This window comes from Chiloscyllium plagiosum, chromosome 6 (genome assembly GCF_004010195.1).
Source record: "Chiloscyllium plagiosum isolate BGI_BamShark_2017 chromosome 6, ASM401019v2, whole genome shotgun sequence".
NCBI classification, from domain to species: Eukaryota; Metazoa; Chordata; class Chondrichthyes; order Orectolobiformes; family Hemiscylliidae; genus Chiloscyllium; species Chiloscyllium plagiosum.
This window is the reverse complement of record NC_057715.1, coordinates 83,767,498-83,790,778: the sequence shown is the minus strand read 5'-3', so window position 1 is coordinate 83,790,778 and position 23,281 is coordinate 83,767,498. Positions and strand designations below refer to the sequence as shown.

General features: G+C 35.9%; 1 protein-coding gene across 1 annotated transcript in view; it reads left to right on the top strand.

The window, feature by feature from the left end:
* The window catches only part of flt1 (fms related receptor tyrosine kinase 1), a 185,789-nt gene that overhangs the window by 30,897 nt on the left and 131,611 nt on the right, over window positions 1-23,281 (top strand). The window contains exons 4-8 of the mRNA XM_043692014.1: window positions 5,208-5,332; window positions 9,406-9,565; window positions 12,946-13,082; window positions 17,310-17,484; window positions 19,233-19,350. Of these exons, the coding sequence (XP_043547949.1) occupies window positions 5,208-5,332; window positions 9,406-9,565; window positions 12,946-13,082; window positions 17,310-17,484; window positions 19,233-19,350 (715 nt within the window). The remainder of the gene's footprint in view (window positions 1-5,207; window positions 5,333-9,405; window positions 9,566-12,945; window positions 13,083-17,309; window positions 17,485-19,232; window positions 19,351-23,281) is intronic.

Sequence of the window (23,281 nt, the reverse complement as noted above, 5' to 3'; positions counted from 1 at the left end):
GAAGGGTTTTGAGGCATTGGGCAAAATTTTCCACTTGAGGCAGGAAACAGGAGGTGGACTTGTTTTGGGGGATCAGAAACATCTCCACCAGAAATTGTACCTACTTCTGCAATTTTCCCAGGACTGAGCCCTCACATGGAGGTGGGTTTTCTAGCCAATTAAAGTCATGGGGGTACCATCACTTATGGAGATTATCACTGGCTGCTACTTGTAATAAGGGATAGAGTTTGTGCCAGGGCCTACCACTGCATAACATGGAGCCCAGATGGCACAGGGGAATTGGAGGTCCAGCAACAAGAGAGAAAGGAAGGTGGTCATCTTCTGAAGTGTGCCAGCCACCTTATTGTGCAGCAGAGGTGTTGCTGTCTTGGGGCTGAAGGGGTTTGCAGGGCACCAGCTGACTTACCTTGGTACTGAACTCTGCTATCTCTGAGCTGCGATGCCCAGTCATTTGTGATCATGCTGAATTCAAAGAATCACAAACTTGTGCCAATCTCCTGTCTCTGACTCATAACTTCCCACATTATTTAAATAGAAACAATCAAATGCCCTCTTGAATGTCTTAATTGAAACTGCCTCCATGATGCTTCCAAGCAGTGCACTCCATACACTTACTACTTGCTATCTGAAAGTTTCCCTTCCTCACTTCACATTTGCTTCTTTTCTGAAAACATTTTAAAGCAATACCCTCTAGTTCTTGATCTGTTTGAGTGTCTCCCCCTCCATTCTGTCCAAATTTCTCATGATTTTGAGTTGCATGGTATCCATGAGCAAATATCCGTTTCTTGGGCGAGGTGATGCAAAGGAGCCCCTAATTTCATAATTTCTTAAGGCTCCTCCAATGAGTCATGAACCCCCGCCCACAAGCAATCCTAACCAGATTTGCCATTCACACTTCCTGAATGTCTGGAAAAATGTCGTACCGTGAACTCTTAACTACAAACAAATAAGCCATTTAAATGTTAAAACTTATGTTTATCTGCATTTGAACTCTTCCAGCCACTAGTCTATTGTCAACACCTCCACCTGAAATTTTATCTACTTCTGCAATTTTGAGAAGCATTTCACGCAGCCAGTTTGAGGTCAGGCAGTTGCTAAAATGTGACTGCCTAGCTGAAAATTTCAACACTTATCTTATTGGAATGGCAGCCAGTAATGGAATGACATCTTTAAATGAGCCTTAGTTGGTGATCCTACAGAAATGTTTTTCATAAGTCTTCTGATTCTGCACTTAATTGGGGCTGATATCAGAATGCTGTAGGGTCCCTACTATCTGATCAAATGCTCCCCCACCACTTACTGACAAGGGGAGGGGCACTCTATTTTTCCAGGCATTCAGGAAGTGTAAATAGCAAATCCAATTAGGATTGCTTGTTGACTTCTGGTGGGGGTAAACCCATGCAAAGGCACTTAGTGCATCAAGAAGAACATGCACCGCATCCTTTACAAGGACATACCAGTTTGTGGCCAGTGACTACCTATCTTGAAAGCGGATAATGAAAAGAAAACACACTTGAGTATCTCTGACAAGGGTCTTGTGAGACACCTAATTCATGAATATTATAACGTTACCAGCAGATCTTAATCTTGAAAAATAGCTATGAATTCAATATTGATTTTGATTAAAAATAATCCCTCCAGGGTTTTCAATAGTGCTTGGGAAACAGAAGTTGGTTGAATTAGATTCATTAGTAGTTCTCTATTGTTTCCTGTGGCAGGACATTGTTTATTCAACTTCCCAAATTAGCTCCATGAGGGCCACCGATCTGCTATTTTCCCAGATGTAAAGTGCAAATTTTGAGTTTGTATTGTTTCTAAGCTCATAAATGACACCAAAGGTACCTTCAGTTTGGTGAGAAAGTGTTATGCATGTCTTAAAAATTACTGTTCTTATCAATATGTATTTTTTATTTTAATATTATGCAGTTACTGGTATTAAGGTAATGAAAACTTCTGTCCTTCTGGATAATTTGCAATCACTTTTATGTTTATTTATATTTATTAAATGCTGGACTTGTTTCTACTGCATTAAAATATGGTTACACCGAATCAACAATGTGGTTAACAATTTTCCTCCTTTGTACTGAATCTGATCTAAATTGTCTATGGGACTTGCATAGGGTTTTTAATCTTTAAATAACAAGAAAATGATATTCTGTCCTTTATTCCTATTCTTTTCTGAATGCTCCTTGCTGGCCTATGGTTCCATATGTGTTCAATCATTTACTATTAATGTCTAAACTTTGCTAATGAACAATGGTATCCCATTGATTGTGGTAAACACTCCAGCTATTTCTAATACTACCATCATTACATGTCCATGTATTTGTAATGGAAAGTGACAATGAGCTGAAATCTTTACCAATACTCCTTTCCTTAACTCCATGACAATAAAAAGTCAATTGCAACACACTAATAAGTACCTGGGTGGAAATCAATTACTTTAATGCAGACTGATGTTCAAATCCAGGATTTTCATGGTCTTCATGTATCAACTATTGACTGATTAAAAATTTGCGGCAATTGGGGGCTGTTTATTTTGTTTTAAATAAAGCTGTTTTCGAAAATAAAGTAATGGCCAATAGTGAATATTCTCATCTACTATTTAAATTTTCCCAAGGCCTAGCCCCTCCTGTATCTCTGTAATCTTCCATTCCCACAGCCCTCCAAGAATTCAGTTACCCCAGCTCAGCTCTGTTCTACATCCCAAACATTGTGGCAATGTCTTTAGCCATTTAAACTAAACTCTAATTTCCCTTTCTTAAACCTCTCTGTCTCTCCACCTCTTTCTCCTCCTTCAAAATCGTCTTTAAAATATCCTTCTTTGAGCAAGCTTGTGCCAGTTTTTGTCTGATTAAGCCCATGTGAAGCATCTATCCATGTTAAAAGTGCTGTACAAATGCAAGTTGTTGTTACTTATTTGAATCATTATCCTCTAGGACGTAGGAACTTTCCCAGAGCAATACAGTGAGTTGTATTGTGTTAATAATTTTAACCACAGGAAACAGTACAGTTAAACCCAGCCCTATTTTAATCCATTGTTCCACATATGTATTTCTAACAGACATCATTGGATAACAATGATGAAGGAAACACTGATTGATTTTACCATAGCTTAAGAATATTGAAGACAATTACAATGTCTCCATTGCTGCCCTATTTGAGATCCATAATCCCAGGATTAAAAACATCACTCAGTTGTAAATTATTTGAATTTAAACCAGCCTTAATAAAGTTTCAAAATAAATTAAAACAAAGTAACTTCTTCCATTTACACAAAAATAAGAATGATATCTACCTGTATTAATTATTTTCAGTTTAATTTTACTTTGTATACTTTGAATAGTACACTGAACTAATGGCTATGTATGGTGATATGTTCCAGTTCTCAGCACTGATGGCTTTGAACTTAATGTAAGTAGCAGTCCCATAGCTTTGGTTGCTGGTGACACTATGTCTGTGTGCAGCAATATTCAGCAACTTTTCCTAATATTTCTCATGATCGCCACAATGAGATGGTGAGTTTCAGGAAACCACATGGCAATAATCTTTTGCGTGGAAGTAGCTCTTTTCTTCATCCCTTACCATTTCTGAATGGTCCACAAGGGAGCAATTATTTTTGCTCCTTGCTAGTAGTCATTGAGGGTGTGTGTTATGTCACAAACATTTTTTAAAAAAATTCAAGAATACAACATTCCTCAAACAAAAGGAAAACTCCAGCCCTCCTTCTAATTAAGAGGTTCTCAGGGCAAATTTTTCCTTTTGATTTTCTTCTTTGTGTGGGATCACGTCAATAGAAACATCTTACTCAAAATACACTAAAACGTTGTGAGACAACATCTGTCAGACAAATTTGGGAATGATCTGATTAGAACATGAACAGCATATTCCACAGCGAGAAAGATTTGACAGATGTGTAGTTTTGAATATTATTGGCATTCCATAGTTTAAGTTGCCACAATTGTGGTATCATGTGTTCCTAGTTTGGTTGAGAATTATGAAATTAACCAATTAAACTGCAGTTTTTTTGCCTTGCTAAAGAGTGATTCAGGCTTTACACGATTGTATAACTTGTAAATAAAGCAATCATATGAAACAGTTTATTAGCAGCTTCTACTGTTAGAGAAGTTAACACAAAGAAACCTCTTAGACAATTTCCCAAGACTGTGGTTGCAAATGGACAGTCTGCTCAAGATAAGGCATAAAGGGGAAAAGGCTGTACCAAACAAAAACACTTAAATGCAGTTTCTGTTTGTGGAGGGGAACAGAATAACAGCAGAGATGCTGAGTGTTTGGTTGAAAGCCTATGGGTGATTCTTAAACTTTAACCAGTGCATGTATGACAATGAGCAAACATCTGCACAAATTAGCAAATACTATTACAGAGAGCTTGATTTTCTTGCTTGGCAGCAATTTTGACCCAACAACATAATTGAGGGCTAATATTTTCAGATTGCCATTAGCTATCTTTGTAGAATCACTGTATTCAAAGATACAAGGCATATATTGGGTGCTAAATTTCAGAACATCCTCCTCAGAACAACCATATCATAGAACTGCGTATGCTTTTGCTCACATTTCATAACCTAATAATATTCCAGTAGATTAGGCAAAGCAGTTATAAGATTACTCCTGTTATGAAGAAATAAATAGGTCAGCAAAATTGCTTCATGTATATGCCCCATTGTACCATTCGATGTACAACAGCATTATGTTCTATTCCTGGCACATGTTCTTATTGAAACTATAATGGAAATCAAATCTGATACCTACTTAGTATTTTCAGTAACAGTGGATTATTGAAATCATTGATAGAAGAAGTGTCTGTGTCAACGAGATTCACAAACATGGCAAGAGTAATGTCTGTGAGAATTCACAATACATGTAAATGGTATGCTTGAAAAACTACTTTAAAGATGTTCTTCACTCAACACTATTTATCTGCAAAATGAATATGTTGCAGATGTGGATTGTTTTAAAAACAAATGTCATATTTAGTGAAAAACATTGACACAAAAGCAAGCTTCAGCTTTTATTCTGATAGATCTTTGAAAAAAAGTCTTTTTAATTCTGTAAGTTAAGTTGTATACACTTCCATGTGGACTTAAGTGAACTCTTAACTAGTCTGTGTTTGGGCTGGTAATTTTATGCATTGCAAAACCATTTCCTTAAGTTTCAATTGAATAAAAATGTTGATTTCATTTCAGACAAACACAGTCCCTTTGTTGAGCAACACACAGATGTTCCCAAAGTCGTGTACATGACAGAAGGAAAGACGCTAATTATACCATGCAGGGTCACTGCCCCAGATCTCACCGTCACTTTGAAAACAGTAGGTTGGATGCAGTATTTACATAGCATAGCTAACAACCAGAAGTACATTAGTACCTCAAGCACTTATTCCATGAATTGTTTTCAAAATATATATTGGTGTTTATTAAAATTTATTTATTAAGCTGTTTAAGTGGTTTGGTGCGTGAAGAGATCAGGACAAATGGCACAATTGACTGAAAGACAAATTATGAAGCGTCAAAATAATAATAAAACAAAACTGAAAATTGTAACAAACCAGTCATTTGGTTTGGTTACTTTCAGCTTTGTACACCAATTATACCGCCTACCGATTTCTATTTGATTTGGAAATCAGTTCTTGATTTTGAATGATCATTTAATTTTTTGAGTACTGATTTGTCTTTGCAACTTTTAAAATGTATATTCAACTGTTTACTGTTTAAGGAATGTTTTAAAAATAAGTTATGTTGTAAATTGTAAATTACTTATTATTAGTAGTCTTTGATTAGTTGAAAATGTTTTAATTTTTTGTCCTTAAATGTATTCTCTTCAAGATTTAACAAGTGTATTTTAGTTAAGGGATGTGTGAGTGTGCATGTGTACACATTGGTCATTACGCCTCCTCATAAGAGCATTTTGTAGCTTTAATCCATTTTGAGCAAATGCAGTGCATGTATTTTTGAGACAAATGGGCCAATGTATTGAAAGATCCTAGCATTTAACTGTGACACCAAGTATGCCATTGGGTTGAATGTAGGATCACTTGGGACAATTGTAGCTCTAAAGTTTCTCCTCAGTCATTTTGAAATGGCTCTCCCATCTCCATTCTTTCCAACCACAAATTTCTTCTGCTGTCTTTCCAATCTTCTCTTATTTGTTCACTCACCTTGACTTGTGACTCTTCTTCCAGGTTAGTTAAGTCAATGATTTGAATATTATACTGGTGCCAAAAGATCTTCAGTTCAAATTATGGCAAAGTTCTGCCATTCATTCTTCTGTGTCAGCTACAAGTAATATCAGATCTTAGAAGATTCAGAGAACACAGAGACTTTGCAGTGTTTGTGATGAAGTGCTGCATTTGTGGCGCAGTGCAGCGTTTTAAATAGGGATCAGACCTGCATCGATATGAACATTCCATGAATGTTCCTCCTTTTTCTGATTCTTTCTGTTGTTTTCCCACCATCCACCACCTTTAACACCTAATTCAATTGTTTCACTGCCATCAAGAAGTTAAAGTAACAAAAGAAATCTTAAAGAAAGTAAGAAATCAGATGAAGAAATTTGAAGAAGAATTTGAATTCACATTGTATTTTAACACATCCTTGCTGTGCTTCTCATGCAGTGAATTGGTTTGTGATGCTATGACTGTCATCTAGCCAAATATTTTTACAATGTGGAAGGTAGGAAATGTAAAATTACCAGAGAAACAGTGGGGATAGTAGAAAAGAAAAATGCATAACTAAGTAGAAAGCAAGAGTGAAATTAATATAAATGTGAAATTTAAAAAAAAATCACCAATCAATAAAAATGAAGTGATATTTTTGATGCAATTATTTATTCCTGGCCATATTAAGTAAATTTGAGTGAAAAATGTTTTGCAACTTTTAGTAATCTTAAACAATTAGTTTAATTAATCTCCATACAATTATTATTTAAGCCAAATTTAAATTGCAGAATTTGCCAGGCATATGGTTGTAAAGTAAATTTATAACATACACTGCAATGAACATCACTTTTTTGCAAATAACTTGAACTACAACAATCTTAAAGTGCATTTAAATCAGCACCTTTTTTGCAGATGTAATTGTATTTATATGTTTTAAAAGGATATGTTAAAATCTTGGGTAATAGGTTGAAAGTATTTCCTATTAAGGAGCATAATCCACAAGGAGGAGTTTCCATATAATGCCCAAGTTGGCAGCAAAAAGCAGAGACAGTAGGTCTGTATCCTGTGTTGACAGGAAGTGAGTGAGATAGGACCATAGTCACAATTATTATATCCTACTCGAAGCATCCCTCCTGTCCCATCCTGTAGAATTCTTTACATGAGACAAGTCTATGCAATAACATTTGTTTCATATTGTTCTTTCCTTTTGCATCAAAGCACTTAGTTGGCAAAGTCAACTTTATGGGACTTTATTTTTTTTTGCCCCTCTTCCCATGAGAGCTACTTACCACAATGAAACTGCTTTCCGCTGAGAGGGTGGAATTCTCTGTTACGTAAACTTTTCTTTAACTGTCTTTTATGCCAGTCCCTGCTAAGTTAATAGAACCAGGATTATTACTTTTGGGAGGGGAAAATATAATGCTAGTTGCTGAAGTATCTGACCAAGTCATCAAAAATCCTCAAGAGAGCATTTTGTTTGTGGGTAGTGCATCTTGTTTGGTGGGAGAACATATGGGTGTGCTGAATGAGTATGGTCAGTATAGGCTCATGTCAGTATACAGCTTACCAGGTCCTTTAGCTGTTTATCACCCAAATTAAATATGTTAGATGAGGCCAGGCAAGCGTTCTTGAAATGTATTTTCCTATCAGTCTGATTCATTTGACAAACTGGTTCATTTTAGAATTAATTAAGAAAGTGTTTAATGCTTATTGTGCAAAGGAGAAAGTTGTTTTGCAGAATTTTGCCATGGAATTTATAACTTAAAAAAGCTTTTATTTAAATATAGGTTATCTAAAATAAAAATTTGAATGAACTCACTGTTAAAATAATTAACTTAGAATTTTAGACAGACTTCTTATGTGTTATAAATCACGTTAAAGAACACCAGAATATTTTAATACATTCTGAGGTGACTTAAAGTAAACAAAATATAAACTGCCAAATTGCTAGCTTAAGCTTTGATTCATGTCAACTGGAATCAAATGTGGAGGAAAGGTCAAGATCACCTTGGCTACATAGAGCATTGCTTGTGTTTCAGTAAAGAAAGGTTAAAGACAATGAACATTTCTCATTATATTCAAAGACTATTGAAGAGTGAGAAATACCTGTTTCAATACAGTTGAGAAAAAAAAATGAGTGCATGATGCATCAACCTTTCTGCCTTTATTAGGGTGAAACCATGGGGACTGAAAATGTAGTTGGATAAGGAAAATAGTGGATGATACATGGAAGAGAAAAATGAAAGTATAGATAAGAATGGATAACATTGAATCATATGGGACATATAATTAGACGGCAATGTTTTATAACTGAAAAATTAAACAGGACAATTAGATTCAAAAGAAATGGCTTGAAATAATTCAAATTAATCAAAAAGGCATATTTGTGCTATTTACAAAACAAAAGTTCAGGAATTTTGATCCACTTGTGGAATTAACTGGTTCTGTTGCAAACAATCAAAGACAAACAACAATCTTTCAGGAAATAAAATTGCATTTCCAGTGCATTTGAAATATGCCATACTCAATAAAATGATCATTTTGTATTTTCCTGCTAATTTTTCCTCAAAATATTATTGTACTTTAATATACCTCAAAAGATTTACACCATAATAAAGAAATCTTCCATAAAATAAACAAGTGTAAGTTGTATTTTGAAGTACAACCTAAAATTGAAGAGACTGGGAAAAGGACACACAGAAATTCTCTTCAGATAGCTATTTGCCCAATGTGTGATTGCTGAACACTGGTAGTTTTCTTTTTGTAGAGTAACCATACCCCTTTTGGATAACTTCCACAATGTATTAGTAGGCATCTGTAAAGGAGTGAAAATTTATTTAAATCGGCTTTCTAGGGTTTGATTAGCTAGTTGGATGGTTTAAAATGCAGACAGTGTTGGTTCAATTCCTATACTGACTGAGGTAACCACGAAGGTCTTCTCAATCTTGTCTGAAGAGTGGCGACCCTCTGGTTAAACCCACTACCTTATTATCTCTCTCTCTAATGAGAGAACAGGTTTTGACCTACAGGGACAATGTTGATTTTCATTTTCATGCTATCAAACTGCTATACTGTTCGAAAATTATTGCTTTTGTCTACACAGAAATTAATGAAATTTGAGGCAATATTTTAGTCGCTTTTCCTTTTATCACAGAAATGTGCGCGTCGATTTCTTCCTGCCCTGAGATAATTCACTGTATAATATAACTTCTGTATTTTACTTTTAGAATTCTGAGCCCTTTACTGTTGATGGAAAGGAACTTATATGGGACAGCAAACAAGGCTTTGTTATTCCCAAACCCATGTTCAAACATATTGGTCTGCTGACATGTGAAACCAGTGTGAATGGCAAGACGTTTCGTTCTATTTATTTAACACATAGACAGGGTTAGTAGCTGCACTTCCCTTTTCTTATTAGCTAATATTATAAGACGTCTATGTATATTCATTGTATTGTACTTTAATATCCACAAGACATACCTTTGCTGATGACTTAGCCACAAACGCTCATGTGCTAGACAATTAGCGATGACATTGTAGAGTAACATATAGCACATAAAGAGACATTCTGCCTGTCAAACGTATGCCAGCTTTCCAATGGAGGATTCCAGTCAGTCTCATTCCCCTGGTTTATTCCTGTAACCCTAAACATTTCTTTCATTAAAGTGCCTATCCAATTTTCTGCTGAAATCATGGATTTTCTCTGCTTCAAGAAACTCTATGGGTAAAAAATTCAAATTCATTATTGTTGTGTATGTAAAAAGATTTCTTCTTCACATTCCACTACATCTCTTTCCCAAAGCCTTGAATCCAGTTCTGAAAAAGTGTCAGTGGACCCGAAACATTAAATTTGCTCTTTCTCCACAGATGCTCAGATCTGCTGAATTTCTCCAGTAATTTCTGTTTCTGTTTCAGATTTCCAGTATCTGCAGTTCTTTGTTTAATTTTACCTTCAATCTATGTCCCCCTATCCTGTGCCATCAGACATTGGAATATTTCTTCTTTATTTACCTTTTTCTAAACCTGTACTAATCTTGTACATCTCTATTAAACCTTCCCAATCTCTTTTGTTTCAAGAAGAACAGTCTTAGCTTCTCAAACCTAACTTTGCAGTTAGCATCTCTCACCGCTGAAATAATTCTGGGAAATCTCTGTAAACTGTTGAGAACCTTTGCATCCATTCTAAAGTTGTTGACCAGAAATGAATGCAATATTTTAGTTGTAGTCTAATAAGACATTTATGAAAATTCACTGAAACTTCTCTGCTTTTTTACTTAATGCCTATATATATGAATCCCAAGATCTAAAGTGCTTTGCTACCCACTCTGTCAATATATCTTGATTTTGACACTTACTTGCTGGGAGGACATTGAAGGTTTCTGTCAATTTTAAAGTCAGAGAGTCACAGAGTCATACAGCATGGAAACAGACCAGTCCATGCCGACCATAATCCCAAACTAAACTAGTCTCACCTGTCTGCTCTTGGCCCATATCCCTCCAAACATTTATTATTCATGTACTTTTCCAAATGAATTTTAAATGTTGTAACTGTACCCACATCCATCACTTTCTCTGGAAGTTCATTCCACACATGAACCACTCCCTGTGTGAAATAATTGCCCCTCATGCCTTTTTAAAATCTTTCTCCTCTCACCTTAAAAAACATGCCCCAGTCTTGAAATCTCCCACTCTGCAAAAAAAGACATTTGCCATTCACCTTATCTATGCCCCTCATGATTTTATAAACCTCTATATGGTCACCACTCCACCTCCTATCCTCCAGTGAAAAAAGTATCAGTCTATACAGCCTCTCCTTATAACTCAAACCCTCCATTCCTGGCAACATCCAGGTAAGTCTTTCCTGAACCCTCTCCAACTTAATAATGTCCTCCCTATAAAAGGGCGACCAGAACTGGACACGATGCTCCAGGGGACGTCTCACCAACATCCTGCACAATCTCAACATAATATCCAAAGTCCTATACTTAAAGGTCTGAGCAATTAAGGCAAACATACTAAATATCTTCTTAACCACCCTGTCCATCTGTGATTGTAATGACAACAACTGCTGATTGCTTTACCATCTCTGTTATGCACAACATTTTGGAATAAATTAGTAGTAGAAATGAAACCACTAATCATTCTGAGAAATTGGATTTAGATTTTGGGGAATGCCCCTAAACAACCCACGATTCAATCAGTAATCCTTCTTTTAGGGTGAATAAAATTAGGGACGTAGTTGAAGAAAAAGAGATCTTTCTGACACAATTGAGGAGAATTTATTTTTCTCAAAGGGTCACAAGAGTATGAAATTCTCTTCAACAGAAGAAAATAAAGGATAGTTTCTTAAATTTATTCAAGCCTTATTTTGATAGATTTTGACAGTCAAAAGAGTAGGAGGTTATGAGGTGCAGTCAGAAAAATGGAGATGAGACTAGAACCAGATTAGCAATGATTTTATTGAACAATGGATTGTGCTAGAATGGCTAAATAGCCTACTCCTGCTCTTATTTTCCTAAGTTCCTATAATTTATTAAGTAATACATTTTGAAAAAATCTTATTCTGTTGTAATATCCAGAGCAGAAGAACTATTCTGTTGTTTTGCTCCAATCAACACTTTTTTCCTGTAGAAGCTGATGAGGCACTGTACAATGTTCAGTTATGGAGAGAAAGTCCATTCTATATACATTACAATGGAGGTGAACCCCTCTGTTAATTAAACCAAACACTCAGTAAAGCTCAATTCCGCTCGTAATCTGTTAAAATAGAACTCCCAAATTCCAGTGGTTAAAGAAAAAACATCAATTTTTTTAAACTCTAAAAGTGAACATTAAACAACTATTCACAACTCTAAGCCCCCCCCCCCCCCACTTTCTCTTAACTGTTTATTACCTGCTTCCAACTCTATAACAATATGCTGTTCCAATAAAGCACTTATTACAATTACATCAACTTAATTTTAAAACCACACAGCCGCTGTTTTCTTCTGTCTCCCCTCTTGCAGCTGAGGATCTCCCTGGGTTGTCATCTTTCTTTTTACAGCAAGTATGTTTCATATGAAAAGGTATCTTTGATAGAGAGTCATTCCTAATTTCTTGGCAAGCAAGATGTTCGATCTCCACGTATTTCTGTCTTGATAGCAGTTGCTCTCTCTGATCAATTTTCAAAAGATCCACATTTTATACCCCCATCAACATCAGATCGTCTCATTGGTTGGATGTTGGCAAAATAATAAATTCAAATTTGATTAGTCTTAGTATTCTGGGACATAGTTTGAACTGATTGGTTAAATTTGAATTTTTGTCAAAACAGCAACCAAAACTTAGGTATCCATTTCACAGCTAAATGTTACATATTTTCAATTTTCCAATACACTCTGAACCTGCCTTCTAGTCATATACACATGTGGTTGTAAGCTCTCAGTTCAGAGCAGCATTCATGCTTTCGTAAAGGTACAGTACACACCTTCAACTTCATAACAATGCACAGAGATTGTTATGATTTGACAACATAAGTTCTGCTGTCAATAAGTAAACAAATCTGCAGTTTAGTAGAAAGTGAAAACTGTTGCATATCACAATGGGGAGTGATGCGGTACTTACTAGTTACTGATGTAGTATTCAGTTAACTTATAGAATGATAGAACAAAATTGTTTGTATACAGAGGAATATGAAGTGATACATGAACTATGTATGATATCCAATGCCAAAGCTTGTTTTACAATGTTACACTATTAATTATATTTTATCATTGTTTAAAATACAGTCAATAGCATCAAGAATGTACAGCTCAATGTGACCAATCCAGTCAAGATGCTGAGTGGAAAAACACTTGTAATCAAGTGCACAGTGACAGCAAAACTGAATTCAAGAGTTGAAATTGTTTGGGATTTCCCTGGCAAAGTAAGTTTCTTAAGCAGGATATATACTTCAAAGGCATTGAAAGACACAGTCTAGTTGATAATTCAGCCTTTGTTTCTGGATGTGTCTTTTGCCCTTCAGAATTACCAGGAAATGTTGAAAGATGTTGTACTTAAAGATCAAAAGTATGATTGTATAATTTAGATCGGCAGAGAGCCAGGAAACTGAAAAGATATTGCAATCCCTTTAATTTTACTTTTAAAATCTTTTACACAGTGACATTTCTCCACAGCTTTAAAAGCAAAACAAAACTCAGCCAATATATATAATAACTTTTTAGATAAATTTAAATAAACAGAAAGAAATTTACTGATCATTGTTTGCACATCTCTATTGTTATGGAGCAGACCTCAAAACAACAAGGAAACAGTCTCGATCCTAACTTTTATCTTATTTAGAGGCACTGTATTCCAGATGTGATTTGGTTGGTCAAACTATTATGCGTTAAGCAAAATACACTTTTTTTTCTTACATGCCAGGTAAAATACAAACCAAAGAATAAGAATTGGCATGATTTTAACTCTATCAAAATACTTAACAAAATAATATATTATTTAACAACTACTAAACAACTGTTTCAATATAGCAGCAACCCAACAACCTTGGCAAAGGCAAAATCAGTAAAATAGATTTCCGTCACTTGCTGTCTTATCCAGTCCAGGAAAAGGAATGCCAATGGAATGAATCTAGCAGCACAGACAGAACTCAAGCTTTTGCAGCAGCAGAGAGAGAACTGCATTGAGCAGGTTCAACACCAAAACCTCAACTTCTACAACTGAAAACAAAACTAAAATCATTGATCTGTCTGAGCCTGACTCCACCCATTCATGTCATTTTGTCTAATTTTCAAGAAATCTAAAGCTAGTTCCTCTGCTTTTCATGGAGCAAACACCTTGGCATTAGATTTACAATAGCTCACTTCAAAAGAACCAGGTCAGACAAATCCATCTTAAAGGCACAAACCGTTGCATTATTATTAACAGTGTAAGCTGAAATGTTTTGTTCTTATCCTTTTCAATAGGAAACTATTCTTGAAAATAAAATTATTTAAAGTGCAGACTTTTTAAACTGAGTTCAACTTCCAGACACATAATAAAAACATATGTTTATATTTAGGGATTTTAAATTCTGTTTTATAGCCCTTGCTTTACTGTAAAGACCTCCTCAATTGCTAGAAATCTACCTTGTACTAGACATTGAGTACATTATTTTGTAATGATTCTTAGCACAATATTTTCTTTCAACTCATTCATCAAAGAGACTCTCAGGTAAACACACTACAACACTGGATGCATTTTGGGAAAGTTATTAAGATGTTATTAATCACCTTCTCATTGATAAAATATCAAGAAAGTACATATTATTGCTGTAAAAATTATTCACACCTTTTATTATTCAAATGGGAAGCTACATAATGAATAGTCAACATCACAAATAAGTTATTTGGTTAATTCTGTGTAAAACATGCTACAAGAATTTTCTTTTTAGTTTTGTTTTCATTTTAGGAACTAGGTTGTATGCAAATCATTGCAAATTGCCTGATTCAGTCATGAAATTCATATTTTCTCCTCTCCCTGTTGAAATGGACGTGCAGAGCATTATTAAATGTCCTACTGGAAAAAAAAGTCTTATGTTCTGTACCCCACTGAGTGTAGCAAATTGCAGTTTTTGTGCTCTGGAAAAATCTACCACCTCATGAAATGTATATTTAATTAAACAAAATCCATACTAGGTCAAAAGTACTATACTACATTACCCTGTATTACAAAGGAAATGTTTTTTTTCAGGAACAATGTTACATTCCTTTAGTTTGTTGCTTGATCCTTTGAATGCAAATAATCTATTGTTGTCTTTAATGCTGCTGGATAACAATTGTTTCTGATTTGTATTTATAATGACTTTTCTTGGAAATAGTATTAGTTCCATCTTGTCTTATAATTAACATTTTGTTACAATGAGAATTGATGGTTAGAATACAGGTTAGAATACAAATGGTTACAATTATTCTCTTTAAAGTCCAGAATTACTCATTGGTTTTTCTTTTCATTATGGGATCTAAACATTCCACCTTGGGCTGACAAGCAGCAAATAACATTTCCATCACATAAGTGCCGAACAATGACCAGCTTTAACAAGAAAGAATCTAACATCTTCACTTGATGTTTAATTACATTATCACAACTGAATTCACCACCATCAACATCCTATTGATTATCTTTATCCAGAAACCCATCTAGATCAGCCACATACATGTTGTAGCAACAAAAGCATGCTAGTGGTTAGAAATTCTGCAATGAATACCTCTTCTTCTGACTCCCCGAACTCTCTCCATCGTCTACAAGGCACATGTTAGCAGTGTGATGGAATACTTCCATTTGCTTTGATGCATGCAGCTCCAGTAATACTCATGAAGCTTGATTCCATCTCAAATAAAGCTGTTCACTTTATCAGCATTCCGTCAAAACCCTTTTAACAGGAACAGGAGCACATGCAGGTCACTCAGAGCCTACCCACCATTCAGCAAGGTCACGAGTGATCTGAATCCTTCACCTTCCCATCTACTCGCAATAACCTTTCACACCCCTGCTAACCAAGAATCTAGCTACCTCTATCATAAAAATACCCAAATGCTTGCTTCCACTACCTTCTAAAGAAGAAAGTTCCAAAGACTCTCCAAGAAAACTTCTATTTATCTCTGTCTTAAGTGGGCTAACCCTTACAATGACCCCTGGTATCAGATTCTCCCAGAACAGAAAATGTCCTCTCTACATTTGCCCTATCAAGACCCTTCAGGATGTTTCAATTAGGTGGCTTCTTACTCTTTTAAAGTCCAAAGGATATAAACCTCTTCTCTCCAACCTTTCTTCATCAAACAACCGGTCTATTTGAGGTATATTTACCAGGTATTAGTCTGGTTAACTTTCCTAAACTGTTTCCAACACATTTATATACTTTCTTAAATAAGGTGACCAATACTAGATTAGAATAGATTAGATTAAATTAGATATTAGATTAGATTAGATATTAGATTAGATATTAGAGATTAGATTAGATTAGATTAGATTAGATTCCCTACAGTGTGGAAACAGGCCCTTCGGCCCAACCAGTCCACACCAACCCTCCAAAGAGTAAGCCACTCAGACCCTTTTCCCTCTGACTAATGCACCTTACACTATGGGCAATTTAGCATGGCCAATTCACCTAACCTGCTCATCTTTGGACTGTGGGAGGAAACCAGAGCACCCGGAGGGAACCCACGCAGACACGGGGAAAATGTGCAAACTTCCACAAGTGGCTTCTTGCCTTTGTTGTTAGATTAGATTAGATTACTTACAGTGTGGAAACAGGCCCTTCGGCCCAACAAGTCCACACCGCCCCGCCGAAGCGCAACCCACCCATACCCCCTACATTTACCCTTTACCTAACACTACTCCACTACTCCAACTACTTATCCGTCCTGGTTTCCTGAACTTGGATCATCCCATGTTATTGTACTAATGCAATAATTTAATAAATGTAGCCACTTTTCCATGTTTTCCTCATTTCCGGATCTTCCTAAATGTAAGGTACCTTTTTAATATTCAGCACCCAATCTTGTGTGATCCTGCAAATCACAAGTTTCCAAACCTGCAACCTCTACCCCTTTGCATGGGATTCAATTCACCCACACTCCTAAATTGGAATGATATTTCAGTTCTCTGATTCTCACTAGGTCAAAATCTTTGAAATTCTTCACAAATAGCTCCATTCTGTATATACAACACACTACAACAATCGAAGCAAGTTTACTGGAATGACTTTCAAGTGCAATTCAGGATGAATAGTAAGAACTGACCTTGTCAGTGACATCCATGTTCCATTACTGAAAATAATACAAAATTTGCATAGTCTTACTTGATGACTCAGTTCAGAAACGTATGGCAAACTATGACACTGAACTGTATGTTGGATCAATGGAAAATGCTCAGTTATCTGTCCTCAGATGAATATTAATGAAAATATTGGAATTATCTTCAACCCAAATTAAGACAGTGAAAAGTCAAATTTACTACTTCTGAACCCTAACCAGTCAGCATTTGCAATTAGCATTAACAAGTGTGATTGAGGAACTGGGCCAGCACTTATGCCCCATTGACAATTATTGTAAAAGTTAAATGAAATGACATCACTGGTTGAAATTACAATTTTAATTATTTCTGTTTCTTCCAGGAAAGTAGAAATGCATCTATAACCACTAGAATTGACCAGACAGACCCTAGAATAAATACTTTTTACAGCACATTTGTTATAGACAATGTTCTTACATTTGATAAGGGGAACTACATATGTCAAGTGAAAAGTGGGGACGCTATGAAAAAAAGGAAAGCAACAGTCAATGTTTATGGTAAGAAATAGTCAGATAAAATCATTTCTCTAAGTAAAAGTATTCATTTATCCATTAGTCCTCGAATATCTTCCTTCTTGTGCTCTAAATGCTACACACATGTAATAGTGTTATGTAAGTCCTTTATGTAAGTCAGCAAACATGATGTCTGCAAGGGTGCTGGGAACATTTACTTGCTGATGTTTGACATACTCAAGACAGTGTAAACTGCAATTCCAAGAGCATTTTGAAAGAAACCTTTCCATTTTCTGTGTTTAAATTAATTTTAGAGAGTGTTTAGATTAGATTTAGCCAGATTGAATGCATTTTATTTCTCCAAATCAAATATGCAAATTATTTTCCTCATTATTATAGGGCAATTTTTAATGTTATAGGAAACAAGCAAATCTTCCTTCAGAATAAATGCATGTGGAATTCTACTCCCTGATGATGTAAAACTTCTAAGAAACTATAATGAAAAGATAATAATTTACAATTAAATGCTAACAACATTTGTACATTAGTTTGATATGAATAGGTCTTTTTGCTTTTCTTTAATAATGTGACTTATGATATTAAAATACCACACTGATCTTTGCAGCCTATATAATTACTACTGCTTTATAGAGCAGCCAATTTGCAGACCACAAGGTTCCACAAATGTCATGCATACAAACGACCAGTTAATCTATTTTGGCTTGTGTTTGTTGAAGGATAGAAGCTCTCCAAGATGCTAAGAGAAACACCCACCTCTTATTTGGACAGCTTCATGTGATTGTATTGTTGCCTGAACAAACAGACAGCTTTTCCAATTAATGTTAGAGTTTTTATGGCACATCCAAAAGTTGACACATCAGACCGTGGCTTAGTGTTTTGCACTGCTGCCTCACAGGTCCTGGGTTCAATTCCAGCCCTAGGTGACTGTCTGTGTGGAGGTTACACGTTCTCCCTGTGTCTGTGTGAATTTCCTCTGGGTGCTCAGGTTTCCTCCCACAGTGCAAAGATGTGCTGGTTAGGTGAATTGGTCATGCTAAATTGCCCATAGTGTCCAGGGATGTATAGGCTAAGTGGATTAGCCATGGGAAAAATCAGGGTTACAGGGATAGGGTACGGTTCTGGGTGGGATGTTTTCGCAGGGGCAGTGTGGACTTGATGGGCTGAATGACCTGCTTCTATACTGGAGAGATCCTATAAAAGTGGGGCTCTCATTCAATAAAAAAGTTGTTTATTAGGCATTCTATATTCCAGAAAAGAAATTTAAATAATAGGAGGAGCTATAGTACTATTTTTTGCCAATATACCACACATATGATGTGAAACAATGAATGTTAATGCAATATCGCATCTGGTAAATATTTTTAATGTATTTAAAAGTGTGGACTTTGCATTTTTGGTACAGGTAATGATCCCTATTTAATTAACAAACCCTTTGTTTAATCATTATTTTATGAAGTCTGTTACTGCTACAAAATCGTTTGGTCCTAGTTTCTGTTTTGAAGAAACACAAGTAAATTCTCAGGTATACGTCAAGGTTTACAGATATTCTGCAATGTAACTTCTATGTACACATAAAACCAACACTTCTTTTCTTTGTACTTTTGTCTTAAATTGATTACAGCAGAATTTGAAATCCATGTTACCAGCATTTGGTACTGCATGAATATAGGATAGTCATCATTACACATCATAAATCATGTAAATTACTTCTAAAAGGAACTGTTACTATCACTAAAAATATTTGCATTCCTTGTTTATTCTTCTCCAAATAGCAAAACCATTTATTAATGCCAGATGCCGGAAATCATGCATTGCGGATGTTCTTGCTGGGCAGGGAGCCTATCGTTTTCCAGTAAAAGTCAAAGCATTTCCACCACCAGAGGTTTTATGGTAAGATTAAAATTAACAAACTAATTTGAAAACTGACCACAAGAAGTATTGCCTAAAGGGAGCTAATTGTCTTTATATGACTATGCCACTGAATCAGACATGGGGACTGGAGGCAAAACAGTTTGTAGAATTGAAAGTCTGTAATTCACAATGCAATGTTGCAATGCAAAATCTTAAACTTACTCATGTCAGGCGTGGGTGGGAAATTTCCGAAAGCTAAATACAGGGTCTGTGCTTTGCATTCTTGCTTTGGTAGTGGTGTGTTACTGTGCAGTTGCAGCTGGAGTTGCTCTGACAACATGTATTGTATGTTTATTTTGTTCTCTGAAGCTCCAGATAATGATAGTGGAGGCTCCATCACACAAATGACCAGGCCATGTTTTGAATGTTCCCAGGCTGGGACTCAAAACCAGCACATCTGGCTCAGAGGAAAGCATGTTACCCTCTGCCTCTTTGTATTACTGCCTACTATTTTATTATTTTGAATCACTTTGAGAAGACACAAGAAAAGTGTTTGAGGGAAGTGGTAAAAAATGATGAGTACTTAAATATAAACAAAATGTGCTTTATTGTTGTTAGAATCTGATTGGTATTTAATATCTGCCAAAATTAAACTTAAATTGGGATTCCCGATCAAAGATAAGGAAAGATGTACTGAAAGAGCACAATGTATTGCATTCATTGTGTTGGAGCTAAGGAAAATATGCTATAAGACCCTTGAATGTTTTAACTTCAATCTTTTGCAACAATGTCTATGTGGGTTTCCTCCAGGTGTTCCAGTTTCCTCCCACAGTCTAAAGATGTACAGGTTAGGTGAATTGGCCATGCTAAAAGTTGCCCTGTAATCTCCAGGGATATCCAAGTTCACACTGGGTTATGGGGATGGGATGGGGTGATAGATCTGGGTAGGATACTCTTTGGAGAATTGGTGTGGACTCGATGGGCTGAATGGCCTTTTTTTGCACTCTAGAGATTCTATGATTCTACATGTTGTCTAACATACTAATTAATGTACTATTGAATATATACACAGTTTGTTATATATTATCAGAAACAATGTATGTTAGAATGTGATGTAATAGTTAGAGAAGTGTTGATCTAGAGTTAACACATATATGAAGAATTGCCCTACAATCCTGTTATTATTCAATAAAGAACCATTTATTTAGTTTATCAATCATTCTTGGTACATTTATTTGTGTTAAGAACAAATAATACAACAATCCCCATATCCTTTGATTCCACTAGCACCCAAAACCTATTGCTCTCACTTGAATATACTCAACAATTGAGCATCTGCAACTCCTCAGCATAGGTAATTCCAAAGATTGTTTATCTTCATCTCAATCTCAAATGGTCAACCCCTTGTTCAGAGTCTGTGATCCCCAGTTCATGATGTCCCAGATAGAAGAACCAACTCCTGCCAAATCATTAAGAATTTTATACAGCTTAATAAAATTAGCTCTTATTTGGGTTTGGCATTTATTTTTATTCTTTAATGTGATGTGGATATTTTGGGCAAGGCCAGTATTTGTTACCCATTGCTAATTGCCCTTGTGCTGATTTGGTTTATTGGGCTATTTCAGAGGACATTTATAAGCCAATCACATTGCTGTGGACCTGGCCAGACCAGGGAAGGATGACAGATTTCCTTCTGTGAAAAACATTAGTGAGCCAAGTGGGGTTTACAGCAATCAGTATTTCTGACATTAGCTTTTGATTTCAGATTTATCAATTGAATCATGTGGGACTTGAACCAATATCCTTTGAGAACTAGCCAGGGCCTCTGGATTACTAGTTCACTTTTGTACCACGATGTCACTATCTCCCTATGATAAAATTTCACCTGGAATTCTACAAATTAAACTATACAAATTTGCATTAAATGCCAGGGAGTGGGTTTAAAATTGGGAAAGTTCAGTCAGAAGTTTGGATTGAAGTTTTAATATCAGATTGTGGGAAAGTATTGAGCAGGGTGCCTGAAGGCTTTGTGTTAAGATCAATACTGTTTGCAATTTATAAAAGTGAAGTAAGGTTTAAAGATAATGCAAACGAGTTGAATTTGCTTATGATTCCAAACTCTGAAATGCTTTGGAGATATCTAGAAACTACTGAATAATAATGATTTTGCAAGCAAATCTCAAGATTTGGTAATCGTCTGACCCTGTTGCTTTACTTGTAAACTGAAGGGTCTGTTTCCATGCTGTACATCTCTATGACTCTACTCAATCTAAATATGTTAGCGAATCGAACTATTGGTGACAAAACTTATTGCAGAAGCTATGATGTGTTACACAAAGGATGAAAAATTAGATGACTTTTTTTTGTGACTGACATCTGAAGAAGCTAGTTAATGAAAACGTTAGCTTGCTTTCTCTCCACGGATGCGGCCTGAGCCACTGTGATTCCCAGCATACTTTTTTCAGTATAGTTACCAGTATCTGCAGTAATTTGCTCCAAGTTAGTTAATGAAGTCCATGTGCTGTGGTATTATGGGTCTATCATTACCTTCTCAAGGGTAATTAAGGATGGGCATTAATTGTTGGCCCAGTGAATGACATCCACATGCTATGAATGAATTTTTTTAAAAAATCTGAAAGAAGCCTCTGAGTCCTACTGGTTTGAAATTATCTAACCAGTGTGCATCTGTAAGAGAAAAGGCAGTGGGAAGTTTAACTATTTTATCAAAGCCATAGACTACAAATTAGAGGAAGCAGTGAACAAAGTTGATAAGGTTCTGCTCCGACTGCAAGTTGAACAATGTATCCTGTTTTTACTGTCAAGAAAGTGACATCCTAGCAGTAGAGATAGTGCAGAGAAGAATACAGTGTTAAGGAACAGACTTCAGAGAGAAGACTGGAGAAAGTAGGACTTTACAGTCTAGAAACAATACTCTAAAATTTGGTCTTAGAAAGTAATACGTATTAAGAAAAATGATTGGCCTGAATGGCATGGTGGCACAGTGGGATAAGCACTGCAGTCCCACAGCACCAAGGACTGAGTTCAATTCCACTCTCAGGCTGTGTGGAATTTGCACATTCTCCCCATGTCTGCATGGGTTTCCTCCAGGTGCTCTGGTTTCCTCCCACATTCCAAAGATTTGCAGGCTAGGTGAGTGGGCCATGAAAAATGCAGAGCCTCAGGGGTGAATGGGAGGGTTGGTGTGACTTGTTGAGCTGAATGGCCTGCTTCTACACTGTAGAGATTCTGTGGAATAATTTAAATTTACCTATATAAATGAAACTATATTAAATTGATAATTTAGAATTGGGATCAAAAGTTCAGACAATTGTTGTTAAAATAAGGAAAAATGTCTTCACACAGAATGATCAAGTTGTAGAATCAACATCAAACAGCCGAGAAGCATTTAAGCAACAATTTGATGATTCAATGGGTGTGAATTAGGATCTCTCTATACAGTTGAACTAAGCAAAACTGAATAGCCCTCATGACCTGTATTAACTTTGTACCTGTTACAATCTACCAAAGTGAATGACAAACAGCAGGTTATGCTCATTGCCTCACTATAGAGTAAGGAATAACAAATGCACAGAACTCCAGATGCAAAAGATTGGGGCTGTGATTCAGAGTCTGAAGTTTCAGAACAGGATAACATGAAGCAGGAGAGTAAATCCGGAAAAAGAGCAAAGATTGTGAACTTAATATGTTGTGTTCATCTAGATTAGTAAGGCTAGGTCGATAGGAACATGGGGCAGAAGTAAATTATTCTATCCCTCTCAATTATTCTCCACCATTCTAGATCATGCATTGCCATCTATTCCTGTGCTGTCCCCATATCCTTGATGTCTAGAAATATTAACAACTTAATGCCTGAGCTTTCATAATTCTTTTGAGTAGGGTATTTTACAGCTTTGAGTGCAGAGGTGCCTCTTCATCTCAATCCTAAATGGCTTGCCTTTTATTCTGAGAC